The sequence below is a fragment of the Carcharhinus amblyrhynchos genome, chromosome 23 (genome assembly GCF_965287045.1).
Source record: "Carcharhinus amblyrhynchos chromosome 23, sCarAmb.v2.hapA, whole genome shotgun sequence".
NCBI classification, from domain to species: domain Eukaryota; kingdom Metazoa; phylum Chordata; class Chondrichthyes; order Carcharhiniformes; family Carcharhinidae; genus Carcharhinus; species Carcharhinus amblyrhynchos.
Window position 1 is genome coordinate 38,992,081 of NC_137346.1, and position 24,249 is coordinate 39,016,329.

Genomic DNA, 24,249 nt, shown 5'->3' on the forward strand with positions numbered 1-24,249 from the left:
GTGAAACAAACCCGATATCCCACCAGGGAGTTCGCTGACATCTGAACTATTCTGGGATGCTGTGACGTGTATTTTGGGGGCTGCACGAACACAATCCCAAGCGGAGCATTTGTGGAGTTATGGGTTAGTTTTCACACTGCGTCAGAGACCAGTCAGAAACTCACGGCCTCTTCATTCTGGAAGCCGTAAAACGAACGCCATCACAGCAAATCGAAATGGGCCTGTGGATCTGAGCGGTGGAGCAGGACGGCGTTCCTGCAGTAGCTGTGAGTCAGCTCGGGAAGTGTGGGACACCGGCGCCCATACATTCCCTCACTGTGGCTTGGTGACCCTGACTGGGATATCGGCAGGAAGGGGACTTACCTGTACCTGTACAGACTGGGCCGCTGGCCCACCCTTCCTTAGTAGGTGGCCACCGGGCAGCATCAACAAGCCACCGGGGTGGGGGGATGGGCGCACCCTGGAAAAGTATCACCGTTTGAGGAACGGTAAACGCCAACGAGGTTACTCACATTGTTGCTCGTTTTGACCGACTGGAGGAGTAACTCGATGAGGGGCTGGTAGTACCCGGAAGGAAGAACACTCTCATCGCGGAGTCGTAGCTGCAGCCTCAACGACCCGAGGTTTTCCCTGAAAGACAACCACATTTATCAGAGTGCACAACATGGTACAAATCACTTTACACACACTTACAATACATCACCAGTACATTCGGTTCGTTGCCATGGCACCAATTCATGCTGAAGAGTTAAAGTGATTCACTTCATCTTAGTCCCTGGGGTTCTGTTGGATCAATATTTAATCTTTGCCAACTTTTTAAAAAAATAATAAATGCACATGTAATATTCATATCAGGTCCCGAACCTATTCACATAAAGCAGTTGCTCTTTTACATTTCTCTGCAATATATTTCATCACCATCATCATCATTTACCTACGTAACAATTTAAAATATTACATTTCTGTTTCTTTCGTGTCAACAAAACTGTATTTCTCGTCACTCTTCCCGTCATTTTGTGTGATGACGTCTTTCGTTATAATTCTCACTTAAAACAACAATCACTTATTTAAACCAGTGACTGTGTAACTGCGACACTGCTACTGTACTGAAAAACCACACAAGGTGGCCTCTGAAAGATTTGCACCTCAAAATCCATTCGTGGGTAACTTTTTTTTTTCCCCAGTAACTGAAATTTCTAATGCCCCGAAATAAAATTTAAGTGCAACAAACGCTATTAGGCTGATTGGAAGTAATAAATTGTCCCTGAATTAGTTTCCCTCAATGTGGATGGCCATAATACAATAGATAAGGGTCATGGGTGGAGGGGGGGACTGGTAGTGTTAAAATGGCGGTGCGGGCTCGTTGGGCTGAAGGGCCTGTTCCCGGGCTGTTTTGTTCTTTGTTCTTTAAATACCAGATCCTGCACAATAACAATTACTTTCAGTGTCTGGTATGTCTCCTGGTCTTTTGAGCAAGGCCTCAGTTGCTGTTAAAAGGCTAGGCCTGGATTTGATATTTTCAGTAAGAAGTTTCACAACACCAGGTTAAAGTCCAACCAGTTTATTTGATAGTAAACTTACAAGCTTTCAGAAACGGTGTTCCTTCATTCGGTGTGTGGAAGGTTCTGATCAGAGAAAGGCATATAAAGACACACACAGTTTACAGAATAGTGATTAGTCTTTGTGTGTGTGTGTGTGTGTGTATGTGTGTAAACTGTGTGTGTCTTTATACGCCTTTCTCTGATCAGAACCTTCCACACACCTGACGAAGGAACACTGTTTCCAAAAGCTTGTGAGTTTACTATCAAATAAACTGGTTGGCCTTAAACCTGGTGTAGTGAGACTTCTTACTGTCTTTACCCCAGTCCAACACCAGCATCTCTACATCTTTGATATTTTCACTCAGAGCTGGGTCACTGGGACCCTGACATTTACTGGGAATGGAGGGGAAAGGGTGGTTACTGTGAAAGCGTGGGTTCTGAGGAGGTCCAGCTGAATTGAAAAGGCTGACTGTGATGTTGTTTAAATTTGTTCAAGTTTATTTCTTCGTGTCAAAATTAGGCTTACAATAACACTGCGATGAAGTTAATGTGAAAATCCCCTTGTCACCACACTCTGGCGCCTGTTCAGGTACACTGAGGGAGAATCTACACAGCACCTAACCAGCATGTCTTTCGGACTGTAGGAGAAAACCAGAGTATCCAGAGGAAGCCCACGCAGACACGGGGAGAACGTGCAGACTCCACATTGACAATAACTCAAGCTGGGAATTGAACCCGGGTCCCTGGCGCTGTGAGGCAGCAGTGCTAACCTCAATGCCACCATGCCGCACTGGGAGGATACTTACACTGAGTACTCGCACTGGGAGGATACAATTGGAGAGCTGAGAAGGGGAGGAGAGAGCTTGGTCACAGGTCAGGAAGAAGATCAGGGGGTCGGCTGGGGAGGGATGATGGGTAAGTGGGTCAGGGGATCTGAAAGTGGGTCTGGGGGATCGGAGAATTGAGTAGAGGCAATTGATGAGGGGGTCAGTGGCGATTGGAGAGTGGGTCTAGGGGATCGCAGAGTTGGTCCAAAGAGAAGATTTGAGAGTCAGGAACGAAGTTGAGCTGGGATGTGGGGGTTGGGAATAGAAGCAAGGGTAGGTGGATGGAGATAGAGGAGGAGGGGGGTGGGGGAGTGTTCAGGGGCAGTGTTCCTATTGAACACATGCTGTGTGGATCAATTTCCAGCACAGGGAAACCTGGCCCTGCAGCCATTAAATCTGAACAGCTATAACATTTTCACACAGCCTCATTAACAGCGCTAATTAATGATCTGCCTCTGAAGAACAGGTTAGTCAATCCCAACTCCCACCCACTCCAACCCTCTGCCATTGAAACTACAACTTCCACCCATCATGGGGTGTTACAATGATCCCAGTGTACTGAATAGTAGTTGCAGGGTCTCAGTATGTGCAGTGAAAATATCTAATAATCTCATCTGCATTTCACTGACAGTTAAAAAAAGCTCCACATCAACTGCTTATTCCTGTGAAAGAGAAATTCTAATTACTAACAGCTAAAAAGTAGAAAAAGATAAACAGCCTGATAGAAAGAAAGTCATATAAATAGTGACTTTTCTTATTCTAAGTTGATTTTTTTTTGGAAGTATTTGATTTTTCACAGTAAGAGTTTAACTTTGGTAGAACTGCCATCATTACCCTACTGATATTTCTCCTTCTTTTCTCTGCCCTTGTGGTCTCCTGCAGTCTAGAGAATACGCGTTTGAGTGGTTTGATCTATGTGCGATGCAGAAGGTGGACAATAGCTGCCTCTCTTTCTAATTTTCCTTTCCGCATTGCTTCATCCCAGCCCACAACTTCTCCACGTTTTACACCACTTGGAAGAAACACTGAGGGTGGAAAGGGTGCGGAACGTACTCTGGATAGGGAAACTTCAACATCCATCGCCAAGAGTGGCTCAGTAGCTGAAATAATTCTGAAGGACATATCTGCCAGCACGGAATGTGTGGCAGGTGGTTAGAGAACCAAGAATGGGGAAAGATTTACTTGAAACCAAAAGAGAAAATGCTGGAAAATCTCAGCAGGTCTGGCAACATCTGTAAGGAGAGAAAAGAGCTGACATTTCATCCAGATGTCAAAGGAAGAAGATCAGGGAGCTTTGTCAAAAAGCTTTGACAAAGGGTCATCTGGATCGAAACATCAGCTCTTTTCTCTCCTTACAGACGCTGCCAGATTTTCCAGAATTTTCTCTTTTGGTTTCAGATTCCAGCATCTGCAGTAATTTGCTTTTATCCAAAAATTTACTTGATTTTATCCTGACCAATCTACAGCCTCTGGGGAGATGACAGCATATTAATAATGCCATTAGACTGGTAATCCAGAGGCCCAGGTGAGTGCTCTGGGATCATGAGTTCAAATCCTGCCACAGCCGCTGGTGGAATTTAAATTCAATTAATTAATAAAATCTGGAATTATAAAGTTATTCTCGGTAATGGTGACCATGAAACTATCCACAATTGTCCTGACCTGGTTCACTAATGACCTTAATGAAGGAAATCTGCCATCCTTATCTGGCGTGTAACTCCAGACATACAGTAATGTGGTTAGACTCAATAACATTACCATCACTGAATCGCCCACCACCAACATCCGCTGAGCTTACCATTGACCAGAAGTGGGCCACCCATAAATACTGGAGCTACAAGAGAAGATCAGAGGCTGGGAATTCTTAACTCACCTTCTGCCTAGCCACCATTTACAAGGCACAAGTCAGAAGTGTGATGGAGCAGTATCCACTTGTCTGGATGGGTACCACTCCAACTACTCGCAAGAAACTCGACACCATCCTGGACCAAGCAGCCTGCTTGATAGGCACCCCCACTCACTCCCTCCAACACACCGGTAGTGTGCACCAGCTACAAGATGTACTGCAGCACCTCACCAAGATAGCAAACACACAACTTACGTCGCCTAGAAAGACAAAGGCAGCGAATGCATTGGCAACACCACCACCTGTAAATTCCCCTCAATGCCACACGCCATCTTAACTTGGAAATTAATGACTGTTCCTTCACTGTCATTGGGTCAAAACCCTGGAACTCCTTCCCTAACAGCACTGTGGGTGTACCTACAAGGACTGCAGTGGTTCAAGAAGTCAGCTCGCCAGCACCTTCTCAAGGGCAACTAGATTTGGGCATAAATTGCTGGCCTGGCCTGCGACACCCACATCCCATGAATGAGTATAAACAAAATCAGATTTCTATAGAATTGATGTAAACACTTAGAGCTTTTCAATAATTGAACTCTTGTTACTCCGTCTCCAGAACATGCTCAGTGTGAACCAATTAATCTTATCTCCGCGGGGTGTCTGAAAGTGCCACGAGATTGAGTGCAGAATATGATTTTTTTTTAGTTAATCCTCTTGCATGTAATCCTAACCCTTTTGTCACCCCTGACTTTCAGTATTCTGTTGAATTTATGATCTGCCTTTCGCCGTCTGGCAGTAAGACTTCACAATAAGATAAACACTTTCTACTCACGACTGAAGTATAACTGAAGGATGTTGGGGCAAAGGGTGGCTACCTGTCTCAGTGATCCATTCCCCTGTGCTTGCTGGCCTACATTACCTCATTGTAGAGACAAGATCGTGGCTGAACTGATTGTGGGTTTAACTCAATTTTCCTGCCTGTCCTCCACCTTTGACTCCCTTGTCAATCAAAAATCTGTCTCACTCAGCCTTGAATATATTCAAAAACCTGCCTCTCTAGGGAAAACCCCAGGGCACAGTCTCTGGAAGGAGGACAGTTCAACTGCTCCCAGGATTTTCTAGTGACACAGGGGACCCTAACTGAGAAATTGGTTTTATTTAGCTGGTAATTGGCTGTTATAGCAAAACAGTTCAGGTCCATGAGCAATGGAGAGTGTTGCATGGTTAATGAGGGTGGAAATTTCCAATTCTGTTGAGCTGGAGGTGTGCAGGAACATTCAGATGTATTCAGCCTTTGCCTCAATTGATCTGTTGAAGCAAGCAATTGAAAGGGCACTGATGGTGTAAAAGGGGGCAATTATAGGAGGTTGGCCACGAGCCAAAAACTTATTAAATATTAACAAAAAACAGATTTCCATTTTCCACACTGTAGTTCTTATTCAAAAGCAATCTATGATAATCAACTGGAAAATAGTGAATGGCCTCAATTGTAGCAAGTTGTGTCTGGTTTTTCTTTACGGCGACACCAAAAACATGTTTTTCATGTTCACTGTTCAATATGAAGTAATTTTTGAAGATCAGTGATTATTTTGCTGTACGCTGTGTTCAGAAATGACGAACAACAGACTATCAACAAGGCAAGAGTAGGAGTGCTGATGCCAATATGTAAAGATCTGTGAATTCCTCCCCCCCAGCATGAGTCTTCTAATATATCAATTCTGATATATTAGTTTTGTCTTGAAGAAATTTTATTTTTGAAAAGAACTGAAGCGCACTGTCAGAATAAGATCACTTCAGTTAACAGATTGTCACCACCCTTTGAGAATCTATATAGCAGGCTTGCTTTGCAGAACAGTTGGATTGAAGCCTGGCTCTGGCAATGAAGGTATGGTCTTGATGGTTGGTGATTTTGAAAAGATCGTTTTATTAATCTTGCATATATTTTACATCATGTGATGAACATGGTACCCTAATTGCCTGAAGTTCAAGGAGCATGAAAATCCTATTGGACAATCACTGCTGCACAGATACAGGTTGTTATTGCAATGAAGCAAACCCCAGTGTGTTTCTTACAATCTGAATACTTCTCCATTTTTGTACTTCTCATGTGATTTTGCATCTTAGACAAGACCTCTCAATGGGCAAGTATTAAACTGATTCCTCTATTTTGACAGCAATCGTTATTTGAGAGACTGCTGTCATGTTCTGGTCTTCTCAGATTGATTGAATGCTATTGTCATCTTTTCACAGAAACTCATGGCAATTAAACTGGTAACAAAAGACTGAAGACCCCCTCACCACTCCCCCACCCCCAATATAGGTAGCTTCTTTCAGCATTCTGATTTTTTTATTCCAATTCAATCCAATCAAGTCCAATTCAGAGTCCCAACAAGTTGAGACATTCCCGATCCAAGCTGACCAGACAGGGCTCTCACCTCCTGTCTTGGGCTTGATCTACATGATCCAAGCTGATTGGAGTAGGCGTAGCTGCTCCTCCAAGGCTTGATCTCATTTGCATCTTAGCCAAAAGGCCGAGATGCTGCTTTTAAAAATTGCTTCAAATGAAGCTAAAATGTAACCTAATGACTTCAACCAAGCGCAGTATGTTGATATTACACTTGATTTTAGCCAAAAGACTAAGAAGAGGTTGTGAAAGAAGCAACATATATGGACAATACAATGGACTCAATGTTAATTGGAGACACAGCACACAGTGAGTACCTCTTTAAGGCAACATTCTCCTGTAACAATATCCAGAACTTTGACAAACTGTTTAGTTCAAGTGCTTCTGCTGCAGATATGGTACGTGGCCCACTTTTCACCCATTTAGCTGATTTACTTTTCCACAACTAGGGCAGACAAAAAGCAGTCAGCGTCCCTCCCCATTCTTCAATCGCTGGGCTCCAATGATAAACTAAATGACCCCTCATGGCATCAGTTGCTCTGTTAATGTACAGTTGAACCAATCCCTGTGCTACTCACTGTTTGGTTAAAGTGAGTTCTGTGCTTTCTCAAGCGGACCAACAAAGTCGGGGGGGGGGGGGGGTGCGGTGGGTATACACACACACTTTCAACAGCACTGCTTGTGAGGGGAGGAATAAAGAAGAAAACATAGAGAGTTATTGTAGTGAAAGAGTGATAGCGAGAGTGAAATGGTCTCATTTTTTAACTGAGCTCCAAGTTCATTCAGGAGCTGGGCACCCACAGGACATTATCTCAGTAATGGTCCTGGCTCCCAGGTTTGCTTTTAGACAGCCGTTTTAACAAATTTGTCTCTACAACATTTGTAGGTTACAGGTCTCTTGCACTGTTGCAGTAACTGCAGGGTGGAGGAGATTGGTTATTCATAAGGACTGCACAGTGGCACAGTGGTTAGCACTGCTGCCTCACAGCGCCAGGGACCCGGGTTCGATTCCTGGCTTGGGTCACTGTCTGTGTGGAGTTTGCACATTCTCCCCGTGTCTGCATGGGTTTCCTCCCACAGTCCAAAGATGTGCAGGTTAGGTGAATTGACCGTGCTAAATTGCCTCTTAGTGTTGGCGGGGGGGACTAGTTAAGATAAATGCACGGGGTTATGGGGATAGGGCCTGGATGGCATAGTGGTCAGTGCAGACTCGATGGGCTGAATGGCCTCCTTCTGCACTGTAGGATTCTAAGACAGACTTGTTGGAAAGTGTAAAGATTTAGGTCTTATTAATACTGACCATAAATAAGATCAAGAACTGACCATCAAAATGCTGTGCAGCATCCTTAATGAGGACTAGCAGAAAATCAAAGTGTCAACGAACAGTCCTCTAGGTGGCAGTGTCAAACGCCAGGTTAAACACAGGCCGAACACCAGGTTAAACACAGGCCAAACACAAGGTTAAACACAGGCCAAACACAAGGTTAAACACAGGCCAAACACAAGCCGAACGCCAGGTTAAACACAGGCCAAACACAAGGTTAAACACAAGCTGAACGCCAGGTTAAACACAGGTCAAACACAAGGTTAAACACAGGCCAAACACAAGGTTAAACACAAGCCGAACGCCAGGTTAAACACAGGCCGAACAGGCCGAACGCCAGGTTAAACAAGGCCAAACACAAGGTTAAACACAAGCCGAACGCCAGGTTAAACACAGGCCGAACAGGCCGAACGCCAGGTTAAACAAGGCCAAACACAAGGTTAAACACAGGCCGAAGGCCAGGTTAAATACAGGTCAAATGCCAGGTTAAACACAGGCCAAACGCCAGGTTAAACACAGGCCGTAGGCCAGGTTAAACACAGGTCAAATGCCAGGTTAAACACAGGTCGAATGCCAGGTTAAACACAGGTCAAACGCCAGGTTAAATACAGGCCGAACGCCAGATTAAACACAGGCCGAAGGCCAGGTTAAATACAGGTCAAACGCCAGGTTAAACACAGGCCAAACGCCAGGTTAAGCATCAGATAAAACCAGTGTTTCAGTTTAAGGCCCCATCTTGGCCGTGTCAGAGCCTCTTTAACACCTGAGGTTTATAAGGAAAACATCCCCCATCTAACTTTCGTTAGGGACCAGATTAGAAACTCCAAGGTCTATTATCAAGCTAGCCTAGACCCCAAGTATTTCTGATTTTGGCATTACTTACACTCAAAGGGACAAATAAACTGAGAATCCCGACAATGTAAACGGAGGCCATTCGGCACATTGAGGGTGCACCAACTCTTTCTGACATTACTCAGCTTCTTTCCTCACCCTAACCCTGTAACCCCGAGTACTTACCCTGCTAATCCATCTAACGTACACACCGTGGGACACTAAGGGCCAATTAAACATGGCCAATCCACCTAACCTGCACATCTTTGGACTGTGGGAGAAAACTGGAGCACTAGAAGAATCCCACACCGACACAGGGAGAACGTGCAAACTTCACACAGACAGTCACCCAAGGCCAGAATTGAACCCAGGAGCTTGGTTCTGCAAGGCAGCAGTTGTAACCACTGTGCCACCCGTAGGGTTAATATAAGGTGTTTCACTCCAGGTGTGATTCTATTGAGCTACTAGGAAGCTTTTATCAAAACAGACTTTATTTAACAATACCGCTTAACTATAACTAAAAGGAATTAGCATAACTTTAACCAATTGAAAACACATCAGTCAATGTGCACAAGATCCCACAATAAAAGCTTCTTTCTACATTCCATTGTCATGTAGGGTTCATTGGTTCTCTACGCTGTATTATAGGTGAATGGCCATGGAAATGCCATAGCTTGGCTATCATAGAATCCCTGCAGTGCAGAAGGAGGCCACTCAGCCCATCGAGTCTGCACCAACTACAATCTCACACATAACCTTACATATTTACCCCACTAACCTTGTGTTTGGCCTGTGTTTAACGTGGCGTTCGGCCTGTGTTTAACGCGGCGTTCGGCCTGTGTTTAACGCGGCTTTCGGCCTGTGTTTAACGCGGCGTTCGGCCTGTGTTTAACGTGGCGTTCGGCCTGTGTTTAACGTGGCTTTCGGCCTGTGTTTAACGTGGCTTTCGGCCTGTGATTAACGTGGCGCTCGCCTGTGTTTAACCTGGCGCTCGGCCTGTGTTTAACCTGGCGCTCGGCCTGTGTTTAACCTGGCATTCGGCCTGTGTTTAACCTGGCGTTCAGCCTGTGTTTAACCTGGCGTTTGACACTGCCACCTCGAGGACTGTTCATTGACACTTTGATTTTCTGCTAGTCCTCATTAAGGATGCTGCACAGCATTTTGATGGTCAGTTCTTGATCTTATTTATGGTCATTAATAATGAGACCCAAATTTTTCCATTTTCAAACAAGTCTGTCTTGTGCATCTCAGGACACTAAGGGGCACTTTAGAATGGCCAATCAATCTAACCCGCACATCTTTAGGCTGTGAAAGGAAACTGGAGCGCCCAGAGGAAACCCACGCAGTCACGGGGAGAACATGCAAACGCCACACAGACGGTGACCCAAGCCAGGAATCAAACCCAGGTCCGTGGGACTGTGAGACAGCAGTGCTAACCACTGTGCCTCCTCCAATGGGAAGGGGGCTTTGGCCAAGAGTTAATGTTAAGGTGCTTTGGGAGGATAACTTGGTCAGGGGTTAATGTGAATGGGTTATGGGAGGGTTAATGTTAAGGTGCTTTGGGAGGGTGGCTTGTTCAGGGGTTAATGTGAGTGGGCTATGGGAGGCTGGCTTGGCCAAGTGTTAATATTAAGGGGCTATGGGAGGCTGGCTTGGCCAAGTGTTAATATTAAGGGGCTGTGGGAGGCTGGCTTGGCCAAGTGTTAATAGTAAGGGGCTATGGGAGGGTGGCTTGGTCAGAGGTTAATGTGAGTGGGTTATGGGAGGGTTAATGTTAAGGTGCTTTGGGAGGGTGGCTTGTTCATGGGTTAATGTGAGTGGGCTATGGGAGGCTGGCTTGGCCAAGTGTTAATAGTAAGGGGCTATGGGAGGGTGGCTTGGTCAGAGGTTGATCTGAGGGGACTACGCGAAGGTGGCAGGGCGAGGGGTTAATGTGATGGAGCCATGTAGCTGGCGAAAGTAATTGTGACTGTGTGCCTGTTCCTAAGTTCTAATATATGTACAGATAGAACTCAAAAGATTTGTTTACATTTGATTACTGTGTTCGGACCAATTTCACAACAAGCTTTGACATGATGAGAATGTTTGGGTTTCTCTGATGCTCCTGGGAGATCAATAGGGAGCCCACAGATCGAACAGTTTGGGTAACACTGACATAGAGGAAATATTATTAGCTTGGAGTCAGTTGGGTGTAAAACACTGAGCAACTCCCTGGGTTGAAGCGATTGATCTCTAACTGCCACAGCCGCATCGCTTTGTGCTGGGTATGACTCCAGCCAGAGTGTTCCCTCCAATTTCCACTGACTTCAGCTTTACTGGAGCTCTTTGGTGCTACACTTGGTCAAAGGCTGCCTCGATACCACTCCTACCTCACCGCCCGGAATTCAGATCTCGAGTCCATGCTTGGACTCACACAGCAACAAGGTATGGAACTGAGTGGTCTTTTGATTTGATCAGAATTGGAGCAGAGTAGGGGGTTTGCACCTCAACCACCTCACCCAATCTCGATGCGGGGACTGGGTGGGAGAAATGTCGTGTTTCTGATCGCAGTTACTCAGCTTAATGAGGACGTATCTGAGCAGAAGTTGGGATCGTGCATGCCCTCCTATGGGGAGGTGATCACACCTCCTACACAAGACGTCCACTTGTCTTCCTGTCTGGTGACTGGTGTGTAACCCGGGGCAAATGGCGGAGAGGCGGGGGAGGGGAGAGGAGTGGAAGATGATTGAAATCACAGGAGGCAATTTAAGGGAAAATGTCATATTAAATTTAAACATAAAAATAACCTCTTAAAATGACACCACGCGGGTATGACTAAGAGATTAAATTTGCACTTTCTTTTGAAATGCGGGCAAATCCCAGAGATGGTCCATCACAGCCGCACTTTGAAGCTTGTTTTATAGTGTAATTTGGGTAGATGGTTCTAACAGCTGAAGCGAAATGATTCACCGTGTGATGACTGTCACTGAAGCATTGTATAGTATGCATCATCTATGACCCACACAATAACATTGTGAGGCAATGGCTGATACTCAAATCCTCCAGCACGTCAGTGCTATCCAAAGGCTGGATGCGATTTGGTCAGAGTAAAAATAAAAGCCTTTGTTTATCGTGAAGCAGTCATTCAGCTGACGTCACCCAAAACCCTACAACTTCTGCCTCTTGTTATCTTCTCTAACCTTCCAATTCCTCGTTACCATCTCATTAAAACGCACAACACACACGCAGCAATCTTAAACATGAGAATATAAGAAAGAACTCACACATACTGGGAAAACAAGCAGCAGATTTGACGTGGATAGACCACTCATCAATGAGGTTTAAATCTGGTAAGATGCTCTGTTATTTGAAGGCTTTTGGTTTGGAGAAACTCTACTGTTCTACAAAACTTTATACAAAGCTTTGATTAGACCACACACGTGAGAAGTTCCGGACCACTGCACCTCAGAAAGAATAATTTACCTTTGGAGAGAGTGGAGTCAGACATTCTCAGAATGATGCTGAAACTAAATTATGAAGACCGCTTGCCCTTGAATATAGAAGATTAGGGGCTGTTTAAGATGGTCAATGGATTTTTGTTAGCGAAGGGTATTTAAAGTTTATTTATTGGAGTCACAAATAGGCTGACATTAACACTGCAATGAAGTTACTGTGAAAATCCCTACACACTGACACCTGCTCAGGTACGCGGAGGGAGAATTTAGCATGGCCAAAGCACCTAACCAGGATGCCTTTCAGGTGAGACATTGAGGGCGGGATTCTCTGATCTCATTCATCCCCCCCCCCTCCCCCCCACTGCCATCGAGGACGGAGAATTTGGCACTCAGCCCCAACCCCATTCACGGCAGTGGGACTGGAGAATCCCAGTCATGGGTGAGGTCAGAGGTTTCCTGCCTAAACCTCTTGGGGTGAGGCGGGGAGGTGGATCCCCCTGGTGTCTGGGCCAATATTTATCCCTCAATCAATGTCAGTGGAACAGATTACCTGGTCAATGCCATTGCTGAGTGTGGGATCTTGCTGTGTGTGGAATCTTGCTGTGTGCACATTGGATGCTGTGCTTCCTACATCACAAATGTGACTGCATATCAAAAAGTACTTAAACTTAAGTTCAAATTTATTTATTTGTGTCACAAGTCAGCCTACATTAACTCTGCAATGAAGTTACTGTGAATATCCCCTAATCGCCACACTCCTGCCCCTGTTCGGGTGCACTGAGGGAGAATTTAGCATGGCCAATGCACCTAACCAGCATGTCTTTCGGACTGTGGGAGGAAATAGGAACACCCAGAGGAAACCCACGCAGACACGGGGAGAACATGCAGACTACACACAGACAATGACCCAAGCTGGGTATCGAACCCGGGTCCCTGGTGTTGTGAGGTGGCAGTGCTAACCACTGTGCCACTGTGGCATAAAGCACGTTGGCATGTTTGAGATTACAAAAGGCGTTATACAGATGCAGCTCTTTCTTTCATTCTATTCCACAGTAAGGAAGGCAAGAAGCTGTTAAGACAAGAACACTTACTCAGTCTCACTCCTCCGCGCCTTATCCGGGAGCAGCATAAACCAGCCTTCTTTCCGTTGAATTGCCAGGAGCTTGTTAATGTTGAACGCCACCTTGAGAGCAGAAGAACAACAGATGATGAAAACCCAGCTCCAGTCCAATGTGATCCTTAATCTGCAGCTCTTCCATTTAGCAGCCTGCATCTTTCCCCAACCCCCAGTTAGAGCGTAATACCATAAGGTATAAAAACCAGAGTTAGGTCATTCAGCCCATCGAGTCTGGCTTCACCATTCAATTATGGCTGATAAGTTTCTCAACCTCATTCTCCTGCTTTTTCCCCATAACCTTTGATCCCCTTACCAATCAAGAATCTGTCTATCTATCTCTGACTTGACTATACTCAATGATCTGGCCTCCACAGCCTTCTGTGGCAATGAATTCCACAGATTCACCACCCTCTGGCTAAAGAAACTCTTCCTCATTTAGGTTCTAAAGGGTTGTCCCTTTACTCTGAGTCTGCGCCTTCGGATTTCCTGCTAATGGAAACATCTTCCCTGCGTCCACTCTGTCCAGGCCTTTCAATATTCGATAAGTTTCAATGAGGTCCCCGCTCATCCTTCTAAACTCCATCGAGTACAGACACGTTCTTCATATATTAATTCCTGGGATCATTCTTGTGAACCTCCTCTGGACCCTCTCCACGGCCAGCACATCCTTCCTTAGATATGGGGCCCAAAATTGCTCACAACGTTCCAAATGGGGTCTGACCAGATCCTTTACAGGCTCAGCAGTACACCCCTGATCTTGTATTCTCGTCCTCTCAAAATGAATGCTAATATTGCATTTGCCTCCCTAATTACCAACTCAACCTGCAAGTTAACTTTAAGAGAATCCTAAACTGGGACTGCCAATTCCCTTTGTGCTTCTGAATACTCTCCCCATTTGGAAAAGAGTCTGCACAGTTGGCACAGCAAATGCCACCTTGGCACTTTGAGAATTTAAGCTTGGTTTAATACATCTGGAAGCTGACCCAAATACTTCCCACATGTCTTTTGGAAAAGGAAACCCTTACTGTTTGGGCCTATGGATAACTCCTGTCCCACATCAGGGTACCTGACTCTCCCTGTGTTGTGAGGGAGATTCAGGATGGGTAATCACTGCTGGCCTTGCCAGTATCATCCTTAACCCAATCGTGAAGAAAGAAACATCTTCAACTGATGGTGTCACTGTCGAGTAGAGAATCCACTGTTAAAGATACACAATGCAAATGAGGACATTTTCCCAATCGTTTTAGTTTCATTGTGCAGAAGGAGGCCATTCGGCCCATCAAGTCTGCACTGACCACAATCCCACCCAGACCTTATCCCCATAACCCCGTGCATTTTAAGCTAGCTAGTCCCCCTGACACTAAGGGGCAATTTAGCACGGCCAATCCACCTAACCCCCACATCTTTGGAGTGTGGGAGGAAGCCGGAGCACCCAGAGGAAACCCATGCAGACACAGGGAGAACGTGCGGACTCTGCACAGACAGTGACCCAAACCGGGAATTGAACCTGGGTCCCTGGTGCTGTGAGGCAATAGTGCTAACCACTGTGCCGGTCTTAGCTCAACATAACTACCACCTCTTTTGGGTTGTCTTCTGAGGTAAAGTTGGAGAGGTTAGCTTTATAACCAGTGGAGTTTAGAAAAGTAAGAGGCAACTTGATCAAAATCTATAAGATGCTGAGGGGTTTTGACAGGGCGGATATGGAGAGATGTTGGAGAATCTTGCACTTGGGGTCACTGTTTGGAAATAAGTGACTGCCAGTTGAAGACCGAGATGAGGAGAGATGTTTTCCCTCAGAGGTTTGTCTGTCACTGGAACTCTCTTCTTCAAAAGGCAGTGGGAGCACAGGCAGCGCTCGATAGATTCCTTATTAACGGAGATGGGGGGGGGTGAAAGGTTATCGGGGGTAGTCAGGAATATGGGGCTGAAGTTCCAATCAGATCTTACTGAATGGCAGAACAGGCTCGAGGGGCCGAGAGGCCTACTCCTCACTCATATGTTTAGAATTCTTCCACCAGTGCTAAACTTTCAGACTGTTTATCGAACACCCGGCACAGGCTGAGCAGAAACTCCAGTTAAATGTTAGGATGCCTGAAGTAATCCTGGTTAGTTTCCCATCTTCAATCTTCCGTAAACAGGGGGACTGTCCAGAACTGTCTGCATCCTAACTTGCAGGAAGTCCTGTTTGCTCCTATCTACAGTGCAGAGGAGGCCATTCAGCCCATCGAGTCTGTACTGACCACAATCCCACTCAGGCCCTATTCCCATAACCCCATATTTTTACCCTGCTAATCCACTTGACACTAGAGTCAATTTAGCATGGCCAGTCAAAGTAACCTGCACATCTTTGGACTGTGGGAGGAAACCGGAGCACCCGGAAGAAACCCACGCAGACATGGGGAGAACGTGCAAACACCACACAGACCAAAGCCGAGAATTGAACCCAGGTCCCTGGAGTTGTGAAGCAGCAGTGCTAACCACTGTGCCACCGTATCGCCCCAAATTTGTATATATGAATATAAATTATTGTTGGAATCCGAAACAAATTAGAAAGGCTTTTAAATATGAAAATATATTGAAAAATATTTTCTAAGAACTCTAGAAAGTAATTTCCATAATCTAATAGTGGGATTGAGTTATCTTCACATGAATGAAGTTTGTCTGGCCTTCTCATTATAGTACATCCTGTAGTCAGACCTCGATATGCACTATTCATTTCATCCGTTTGGTGAAATGCTCAATCTGAGACCCAGTACAGAAAGGATGGGCTGAATGGCCTCGTTCTGCACCGTAATATGATTTTGTTTTGTGATTTCTTATGAAAACCATTAAATGAACACATTGTAAGTTCTGTCAATCACACACTTGTGACTCACCAAGGTGCTAAGTTAATCAGCGATTGCTAGCATTCAATTATCTGAATAAGGGTGACACAGTGGTTAGCACTGCTGCCTCACAGCGCCAGGGACCTGGGTTCAATTCCTCACTTGGGTCACTGTCTATGTGGAGTTTGCACGTTGGCTCAATGAGGACCTCGACACCATTAGTCATTTTGAGGCTGGTTGGGGTGTGTCCGAAGATGACTGATCAGGGCCAATTCGGGCACGGAATGTCCTGGCACATACTGGACAGACTTGTGTAGACACTGTAGTTGTTGCGCTGGTGGCTCTGGACTTGCACAGCTCACGCTTAAGTTGTGCTTCAGCAATACACCTTGCTTCGTGAGCTTGACAGCCTTTGTGGATGAGGCAGTGCCAGGTAGGGCGGTTTTGTGCCAGCGTTTCCCAGGTGGTCGTGTCAATGTCAAGCGACTTCAGGGAGGCCTTGAGTGTGTCTTTGTAATGTCTCTTCTGCTCTCCATGCGAGCGTTTTCCAGCAGAGAGTTCCCCAAAAAGGAGCTGCTTGGGTTTGCGCTCGTCTGACATACGGATGACATGACCTGCCCACCGGGTCTGTGCTCTCATCAGCAGTGTGTGGACTGATGGTAGACTTGTTCTAGAGAGAACCTCAGTGTCTGGTACTTTGTCTTTCCATCTGATGTGTAATATTCTGCGAAGACAAGTCATGTGGAAATGATGGAGCTGTCTTGCATGCCTTCAATATACAGTCCATGTTTCACAGGCATACAGGAGGGTAGTGAGTACCACGGCGCTGTAGACCTTCAGTTTTGTTGCTCTTCAACCTGAGGAAACTTCAAGCTATTACCAAAGTGAAGGAGACTGTTCTGAGAGATTTCCTCTTTGCCAATGACTGCGTCCTGAGATGCTCAGAGCCAGGGATGCAAGTCAGTATGGACAAATTTTCCATGGCATGTGACAACTTTGGACTCACCATCAACATGAAAAAGACTGAAGTTATACACCAGCCTGCTCCTCATGTACCGTACACAGAACCCATAATCACAATCAAAGGGCAGAAACTACAGGCAATGGACCAGTTCACTTACCTTGGCAGCACCCTCTCCCAAGCAGTGATTATTGATACAGAAGTTAACTGCAGAATAATTCTGCTTTCGCTGGACTGCGCACCACTGTATGGGAACATCGCGGAATCAGCCCAGCAATAAAACTGTTCTGAGATAATGGGGATCTGGATCAGCAGGTCTGAGTTACAGATGGTGCCCCTGTGGTTAGAGGGCCAATTCTGTAGCCCACACTTCCATCCGACGATGGAACACTTTAGGGGTCCGGCTGATTTCATTAATGTGAAGGAGTGCAGGGGAACTTGCCCCCCGTGTGCTGACCAAGATTTATTCCTCAATCAACATCACGGAAACAAGATTATTATCACACTGTTACATGTAAGGCATTCCTTTGGGCAAATTGGCTGGAAGGAAACCACAGTGATCCACTGACTGTGAAGCACCTTGGATCATTCTGAGAATGCGAAAGACATTAGATAAATACAAGGTATTCTGAATGTGTGAAATCAAAAGCTGTGAATCGGCAATTACCTACCTTCCCCAGGAAATCATTCTTGCTGACGAGGTCCCAGTCCCACACCTCCACGTGCAACGTGTTCTCTGCCCCTGTGTCGTCCAGGGCAAACTCAAACACCTCATTCCAGCGGGGGTAGCAGGACTTTTTCACAACCTACTTGCAAAGAGACATCAGCATGAAGAGCCAGCACGTGAGTAACCCACAACAGCCACCCACTGCCGCCTAGCCAAGTGCTGAATGCAGCAGGGTGGGCGAGTACATGGACAGCAGCATTTCAAGAAGGCGTCATCTCAGTGGCAATTAGGGATGGGCAATAAATGTTGGCAAGCCAGCCACACCCATGAATGAATAAAAAAAAATAGATTTCTGTAAATTTATTAATGAATTAGCCTATCCTTCAAACTTAAGATTCTTATTCTCGTGTTTTATTCTCTCCATGGTCATCTCTGTACTATCTCCACCCTTCAGCCTTCTGAAAGCTCTCCGTTCTTCTGACACTGGTGTATTATAAATCCCCAATTACCTTTGTTGTAGCATTAACTGCAGTACTTTCAGATGTCCAGACACTAAATACTGAAATTTCCAACCTAAGCCTCTCCATCTACCTCCCCTCAACACACTGACCAAACTCTTAGCAATCCCTCCAAATTTTTCTTTGTGGACTCAGCATCCACAGAACCCTACAGTGCAGAAACAGGCCCTTTAGTCTATTGAGTCTGCACCAACCACAATCCCACCCAGGCCCTATCCCCATATCCCTACACATTTACCCGCTAATCCCTCTAACCTACACATTCCAGGACACTAAGGGGCAATCTTAGCACGGCCAATCAACCTAACCCGCACATCTTTGGACTGTGGGAGGAAACCGGAGCACCCGGAGGAAACCCACGCAGACACGAGGAGAACATGCAAACTCCACACAGACAGTGACCTGAGCCGGGAATGGAACCCAGGTCCCTGGTGCTGTGAAGCAACAGTGCTAACCACTGTGTTACCGTGCTGTCCATTTCTGTCTGATTGCTTGTGTGTGAAGGGATCAATATTTCTCTATATTAAAGACACTGAGCAGGATTTTCCAGCCCTTCCTGCCGGCAGGATCTCCTGGTCCCGCTGATGGTGACCCCTGTACTCCCACTGGGTGTTCCCCAGCAGCAGAGGGTGTGGACAACGGGAAACCACGTTGACCGCGGCGGGGCTGTAAAATCCAGCCGTTGGCCAATGGCAGACCATCTCCATTGCCCCAAAACAGGCCACGTGGAGCAGGGGCAGGGACGGTAGGCCCCGCTCGTCGTATGATTAAACTTCCCCTGGCATAGTCAGTCGGGAAATACACCAACAACATTTTAACTTAACTCACATGACAAGAGAAAGGGTTTTAATGTTGGATGCCCACTTTATACCCCGGCTCTCCTGCTGAACAAATACGTGTTCCACTAAGGGCAATGCAGCACAGATTTGGATGATATGTAAAATGGGCATCACTTCAGAAGCAGCCCTGTTCTTACCTGGCGAGCCAGGCTAAAGGTTGCTAGGTTCTTGATTGGTAAGGAGATCAAAGGTTAGGGGGAAAAGGCAGGAGATTGGGGGGTGAAAAAGATATCAGCCATGACCGATTGACAGAATAGATCTGATGGGCCAAATAGCCTAATTCTGCTCCTATATCTTAAAGTCTTATATATTCTGAGGAGTAAAACAAAGATTGGAGCTGGGAAGAGGGACCTTGGAATAAATGATCGACTTTCTGAAACCTCCATTGCCCGGGGACTGGTAGTAAGAACTATTTTAAATGTATTGCATGTACAATATACTTCCTACATCTATAAACACTTGACCTCAACATTTCAAGAGCTTAGTGATACTGAGAAAAGGGTGGAGCTATTTATCAGCAAAAAAAAAATCCTTCTAAGAGAAGAATAAAAGTACAGGGTTTTGTGTAGATGCTTCAGTTCAATTTCCGTTAGAAATTTTAATCTAACTGATTAAAACAATGGAGAGGATCCAGTTTTGAATGGTGCACTCAGAAGCCAGAGAGAAGCCAGGCTGGACACAGCAGAGGGCTGTTTGCTTGTTTCATATCTTTACCTACACTTCTTTTCCCCCTCTCCCTTCATGGAATAGTGGGGAAACGCTGGAAAGATTAGTGACCTGTTGAAGCACATCATGAATGCTCCTCCATGGTCACAATGGCCTGGAGTGGGACTAGAATCTGGGGCAGGGGTGTGACCTACTAAGCCACAAGACCTCCACAGCAGACAGCTAAATGGTTGTGGACCCTAAGAAAGAAAATGCTGGAAAATCTCAGCATTTATTTTTGTTCCAATTCAATCCAATCAAGTCCAATTCAGAGTCCCAACAAGGTGAGACATTCCCAATCCAAGCTGACAAGACAGGGCTCTCACCTCCTGTCTTGGGCTTGATCCTCATGATCCAAGCGGATTGGACCATGGGTGTGGGCATACGGAGGGAATGAGATTTATGGGAGCGGGTGAGTGAGAGGCAGGAGGTGGCATGGGTTGGCTTGGATAGGACAGGAGGATTACAGGGGGGAGGGGAAGGGGAAGACTGTGTGAGCATTGAGGGTTAGACGAATGTTTTAATCATTATTTTTAAACTTTGGGCAAAACCCCGAGGGTGGGCGGCCTGCCTGCCAGACTGCCCCGTACATGGCATCCTCCTCAGTTCTCCCCAGGTCGCCCACTCTGACTTCTAGTCAAGCCCTCTCTCCCCAAACCAAACACTGAACATCTGGGCAGCCATGTTTGGGTATCAGGTTCAGGGGAGTCAGGAACTCTCCTGCCTTTATGTACTCGAGCCAGGAGCGAGAATCTGGGCCCGGTCTTTTTTTAGAAAATACATTTCTGAAATATAGTATCCTTTCCTGCATTGTGTTTGAACTAGTCTGCTGGTTATCTGTGTTGATCCACCAGAAGGAACTCTGTCAGTTATAGGCAACAAAATAAAACAAGATTTCCTCCAACTTATAAATCCAAGAAAAAGGTTTAATGAAGAAACTTCATTACTCCAACACTTGAGGCCTCACCCTGGGCCATTCCAAGTTCCCAGCAGCTTCTTAGTTATACCGAGTCAGCTGACCACCACGTCATTTTGTCATTGGTTAGTTTACTGGGTCAGCTGACCCTTACAGCATTTACCGTTGGTCACACTCGGCCAGATCCAATGTTATCATTGGTTACATTCTAACAATGTGACCTGATTAGATTAGTATCAGAAGAACTCCGTACCTTTTGCCCAATGACCAGAACGAGGATATTGAAATGTAAGTTATTAACACCTTTAATATGGAGTTGGTCAGTTTGGAATTAGCGCAACAGGAACAGGGTGGACTCACAGAGCTTTCTTGGGTTTTCCCATTGTACTGCACTCGAACGAAAGGATCTGAAGCTCCATTGAGATCTTTCCGGGCCAGATCTCTGAAAAGGAAAAAAGAACGACTTGCATTGATATAGCACCGTTCACAACCTCACCAAACAGTCACATTACTCTGAAGTAGATTGCATTACTGGTAGTTTTCGGGGAGGTAAGAACGCAAAGTGTCTTTTTGAGGCAATAAGTGGAAATGAAACAGATAGAAAGGGTTATTTAAAAAAATGTTTTTACAACTTAAAACTTAAAAAAGCTTTGCAGGTTTAAAAATATAATCCACAGCGACAACACTGTCGAGAAATCACTTCTTTCATACGAAGCACAACTGAAATGCCCACTGTGCCAAAACATGTAGCCAGTGGTGAGAAGCCACTGGGATATTTCAGTAGCAGGAGAAAGAGAGCAGCAAAATTAGAATTCCTGGCAACACACTGACAGCACAAAGTATTAACAAAAGCCTGAATGCTTGTTACTCTGCTTTCTAATTTGCCTCCCTGTGTGGAACATGCACTTTGCCATTGTGGCACAGATCGGACAGTGACAGAGGACTAGGCTAGAGAAGAAGAAAGCTAACTAATGCAACCTCTCTGAGTATTCCACCTCCTCCTGATTTAAAAATAGCTCAATGTAACCTGACGCTGCAGTCGGAGAATTTCCACAGGGAGATGCTTCTGAATGATTTGTTACAGGAGACCTTCTACAAGCTGACTCATAGCCAGCGCCTGCTGATTGTGGTTTCTCCCCCCACCACCTCCGCATTCAATCAAATGGCTATAATTGAGGTCATCACATGGACCGTCCCAGGGCCTATATATACCTCCGCAGCCACTAATTCACACTGGAACTTATTAAACACATCCCCCGCTCTGGACTGTGTCTCCCATAGGATTCTCCTCGGAGGATGAAGCAACAGGGTACTGCCACGGAAGCCACTGTCCGGGGAACGCTGACGGTGTCCATGGACCTTTGGCAGGACTGGAAAATGCCACCACGGAGGGGGGGGTGGAATCCTGATCTTTGTCGCTATAGCGCAAGCTGCTGCTAAAAGGTGTAACTTGCAGAGTTCAAAGTTTCTGACCAGCTGTTTGCGGGGTTGATTACCTCCTGACATGACTCTCAGGAGTTTAGAACAGTCGGGTTTGTCTTCAAGGGTCACAAGTTGCTCTGAAGTAAAAAAATATATAAATGAAGCCATAAGAGCTGATTGGTGATGATTTAACCTACTGTTTTACTGACAATCCACATTTACCAAATGGTCAGTCCTTATGACACACGTCAAAGAACAAAGAACAACACAGCACGGGAAACAGGCCCTTCGGCCCAACGAGCCCGCGCTGCCATTTTATTACGAGTGCCATACTCTACCTATTGACCTTTGTCTACGCCAATTGGGGAAGATTGAGGGAAGACTAATTTAGGGACAATTTGTTAACACCAATCAGCCTAAGAGCACGTTTTTGGGGTGTGGGAGGAAACCGGAGCACCCGGAGAAAACCCACGCAAGCACGGGGAGAATGTGCAAGCTCTCTCAGACACCGGCCCAAATCCATGTATCTGCACAACAAACAGTGATAGTCACTGAGCTGTCATATTGCCCATCAGATGGTCCAGTTTAAGCGTACACGAACGACGTGAAGCACTAGGCAACTCTCGAAGCAACATCCAAGAGCAGCCCTCGCACGACCCACCGCGTGTATGCCCCTCGTTGGACAACAAGGCGGACTGCATCAACTGCAAAGTGGATGTGCAATTAAATACAATCTTTCCCCTTTGTACTAATGTTGTACAGTATATTAAATGCAGTTTCACATCCATTTTCCAATTTATTTGGGCCACATTTCAGCAAAGGAGATTGGAGTCAGTACTTTACAAACGCCTCTTGTTAACACATACATTCCAAATGAGTGTACGAAATCAGACATTTACTGTGCATCACGGTGATCCGCCGTGATCAAGATGAATGGTGGAGCAGGCTCGAAGGGCCAAATGGCCTGTACTCCTGTTTCTATTTTCTATGTTTTCTTGTGACAGATTTCTTGTTTCAGATGCACCTTTGGAATGCGGAGCTCAGCAGATTAACGTGCTGCTTCTCAGGCGGAAACCTAGTTCTCCTATTACCTCTATCTTTTACCATCCCATCAACAAGCCTCCCTGATAGGTGAGATATGTCACATCAATAACTACATTCTGCTGCATCCATTGAAGTCTGCAATCGATTCTCATTTCTCATGTACAGCCCGTAATTTAAAAAAAACTCAATGGTTTTTCTGATTTTTAGCTTTCATTTCATTTTAAGATTGATTCAAAGGCAGCATAGTTTTGCGCACACTGGGGAAAAATAATGAGTTGGATAATGACGATATCTATCACACGCTGATGTTATAACCTGCCTTCTCGGCAGGAAGTTTGGGATGTGGGCAGAGTGTGTTGACCAGGCAAGCTACAGTCACAATCTAAAAGGGATTTACATTTAAAAATACACCTCGCTCCTAATTCTGATCTTTTCCTATCAGAAAGTGCACATTGCTTGAATTGTATCAGGCAACACTAAGCTTTTCCTCCAAATCAAAGTCCTCACGCTGGTTATGTCATTGTCTGAGTGAACATCTTTGTCAAACTGGCTTCTACAAAATGTGTGTGACATAAGCTGAACATTCCAAGTTTTTTTTGAACAGAATCAAAGAAAATCCCACTTTTTTTTAAATACAGGATCACAGAAGATCCCGAATTTTCTTTAAAAGGAAGCAGTGGTGTCATGATATTGTCACTGGACTAGTAATCCAGAGACCCAGGGCAATGCTCTGGGGACACAGGTTCAATTCCCATCCTGGCAGGTGGCGAAATTTGAATTCAATAAATATCCGGAATTAAGAATCTGCTGATGGCCATGGAACCATTGTCGATTGTCGGAAAAACCCATCAGATTCACTAATGTCCTTTAGGGAAGGAAATCTGTCATTCTTACCCAGTCTGGCCTACATGTGATTCCAGATCCACAGCAATGTGATTGATTCTCAACTGGCCCTCAGGCAACTGGGAATGGGCAGTAAATGCTGGCCAGCCAGCGATGCTCATGTTCCATGAATGAATAATAAAAAAAGA

At 45.6% G+C, this 24,249-nt stretch overlaps 1 protein-coding gene across 1 annotated transcript in view; it reads right to left on the reverse strand.

The window, feature by feature from the left end:
* The window catches only part of rasa4 (RAS p21 protein activator 4), a 200,756-nt gene that overhangs the window by 46,510 nt on the left and 129,997 nt on the right, over positions 1-24,249 (reverse strand). The window contains 4 exon segments of the mRNA XM_080210387.1: positions 513-630; positions 13,296-13,387; positions 17,779-17,913; positions 21,113-21,194. Of these exon segments, the coding sequence (XP_080066513.1) occupies positions 513-630; positions 13,296-13,387; positions 17,779-17,913; positions 21,113-21,194 (427 nt within the window).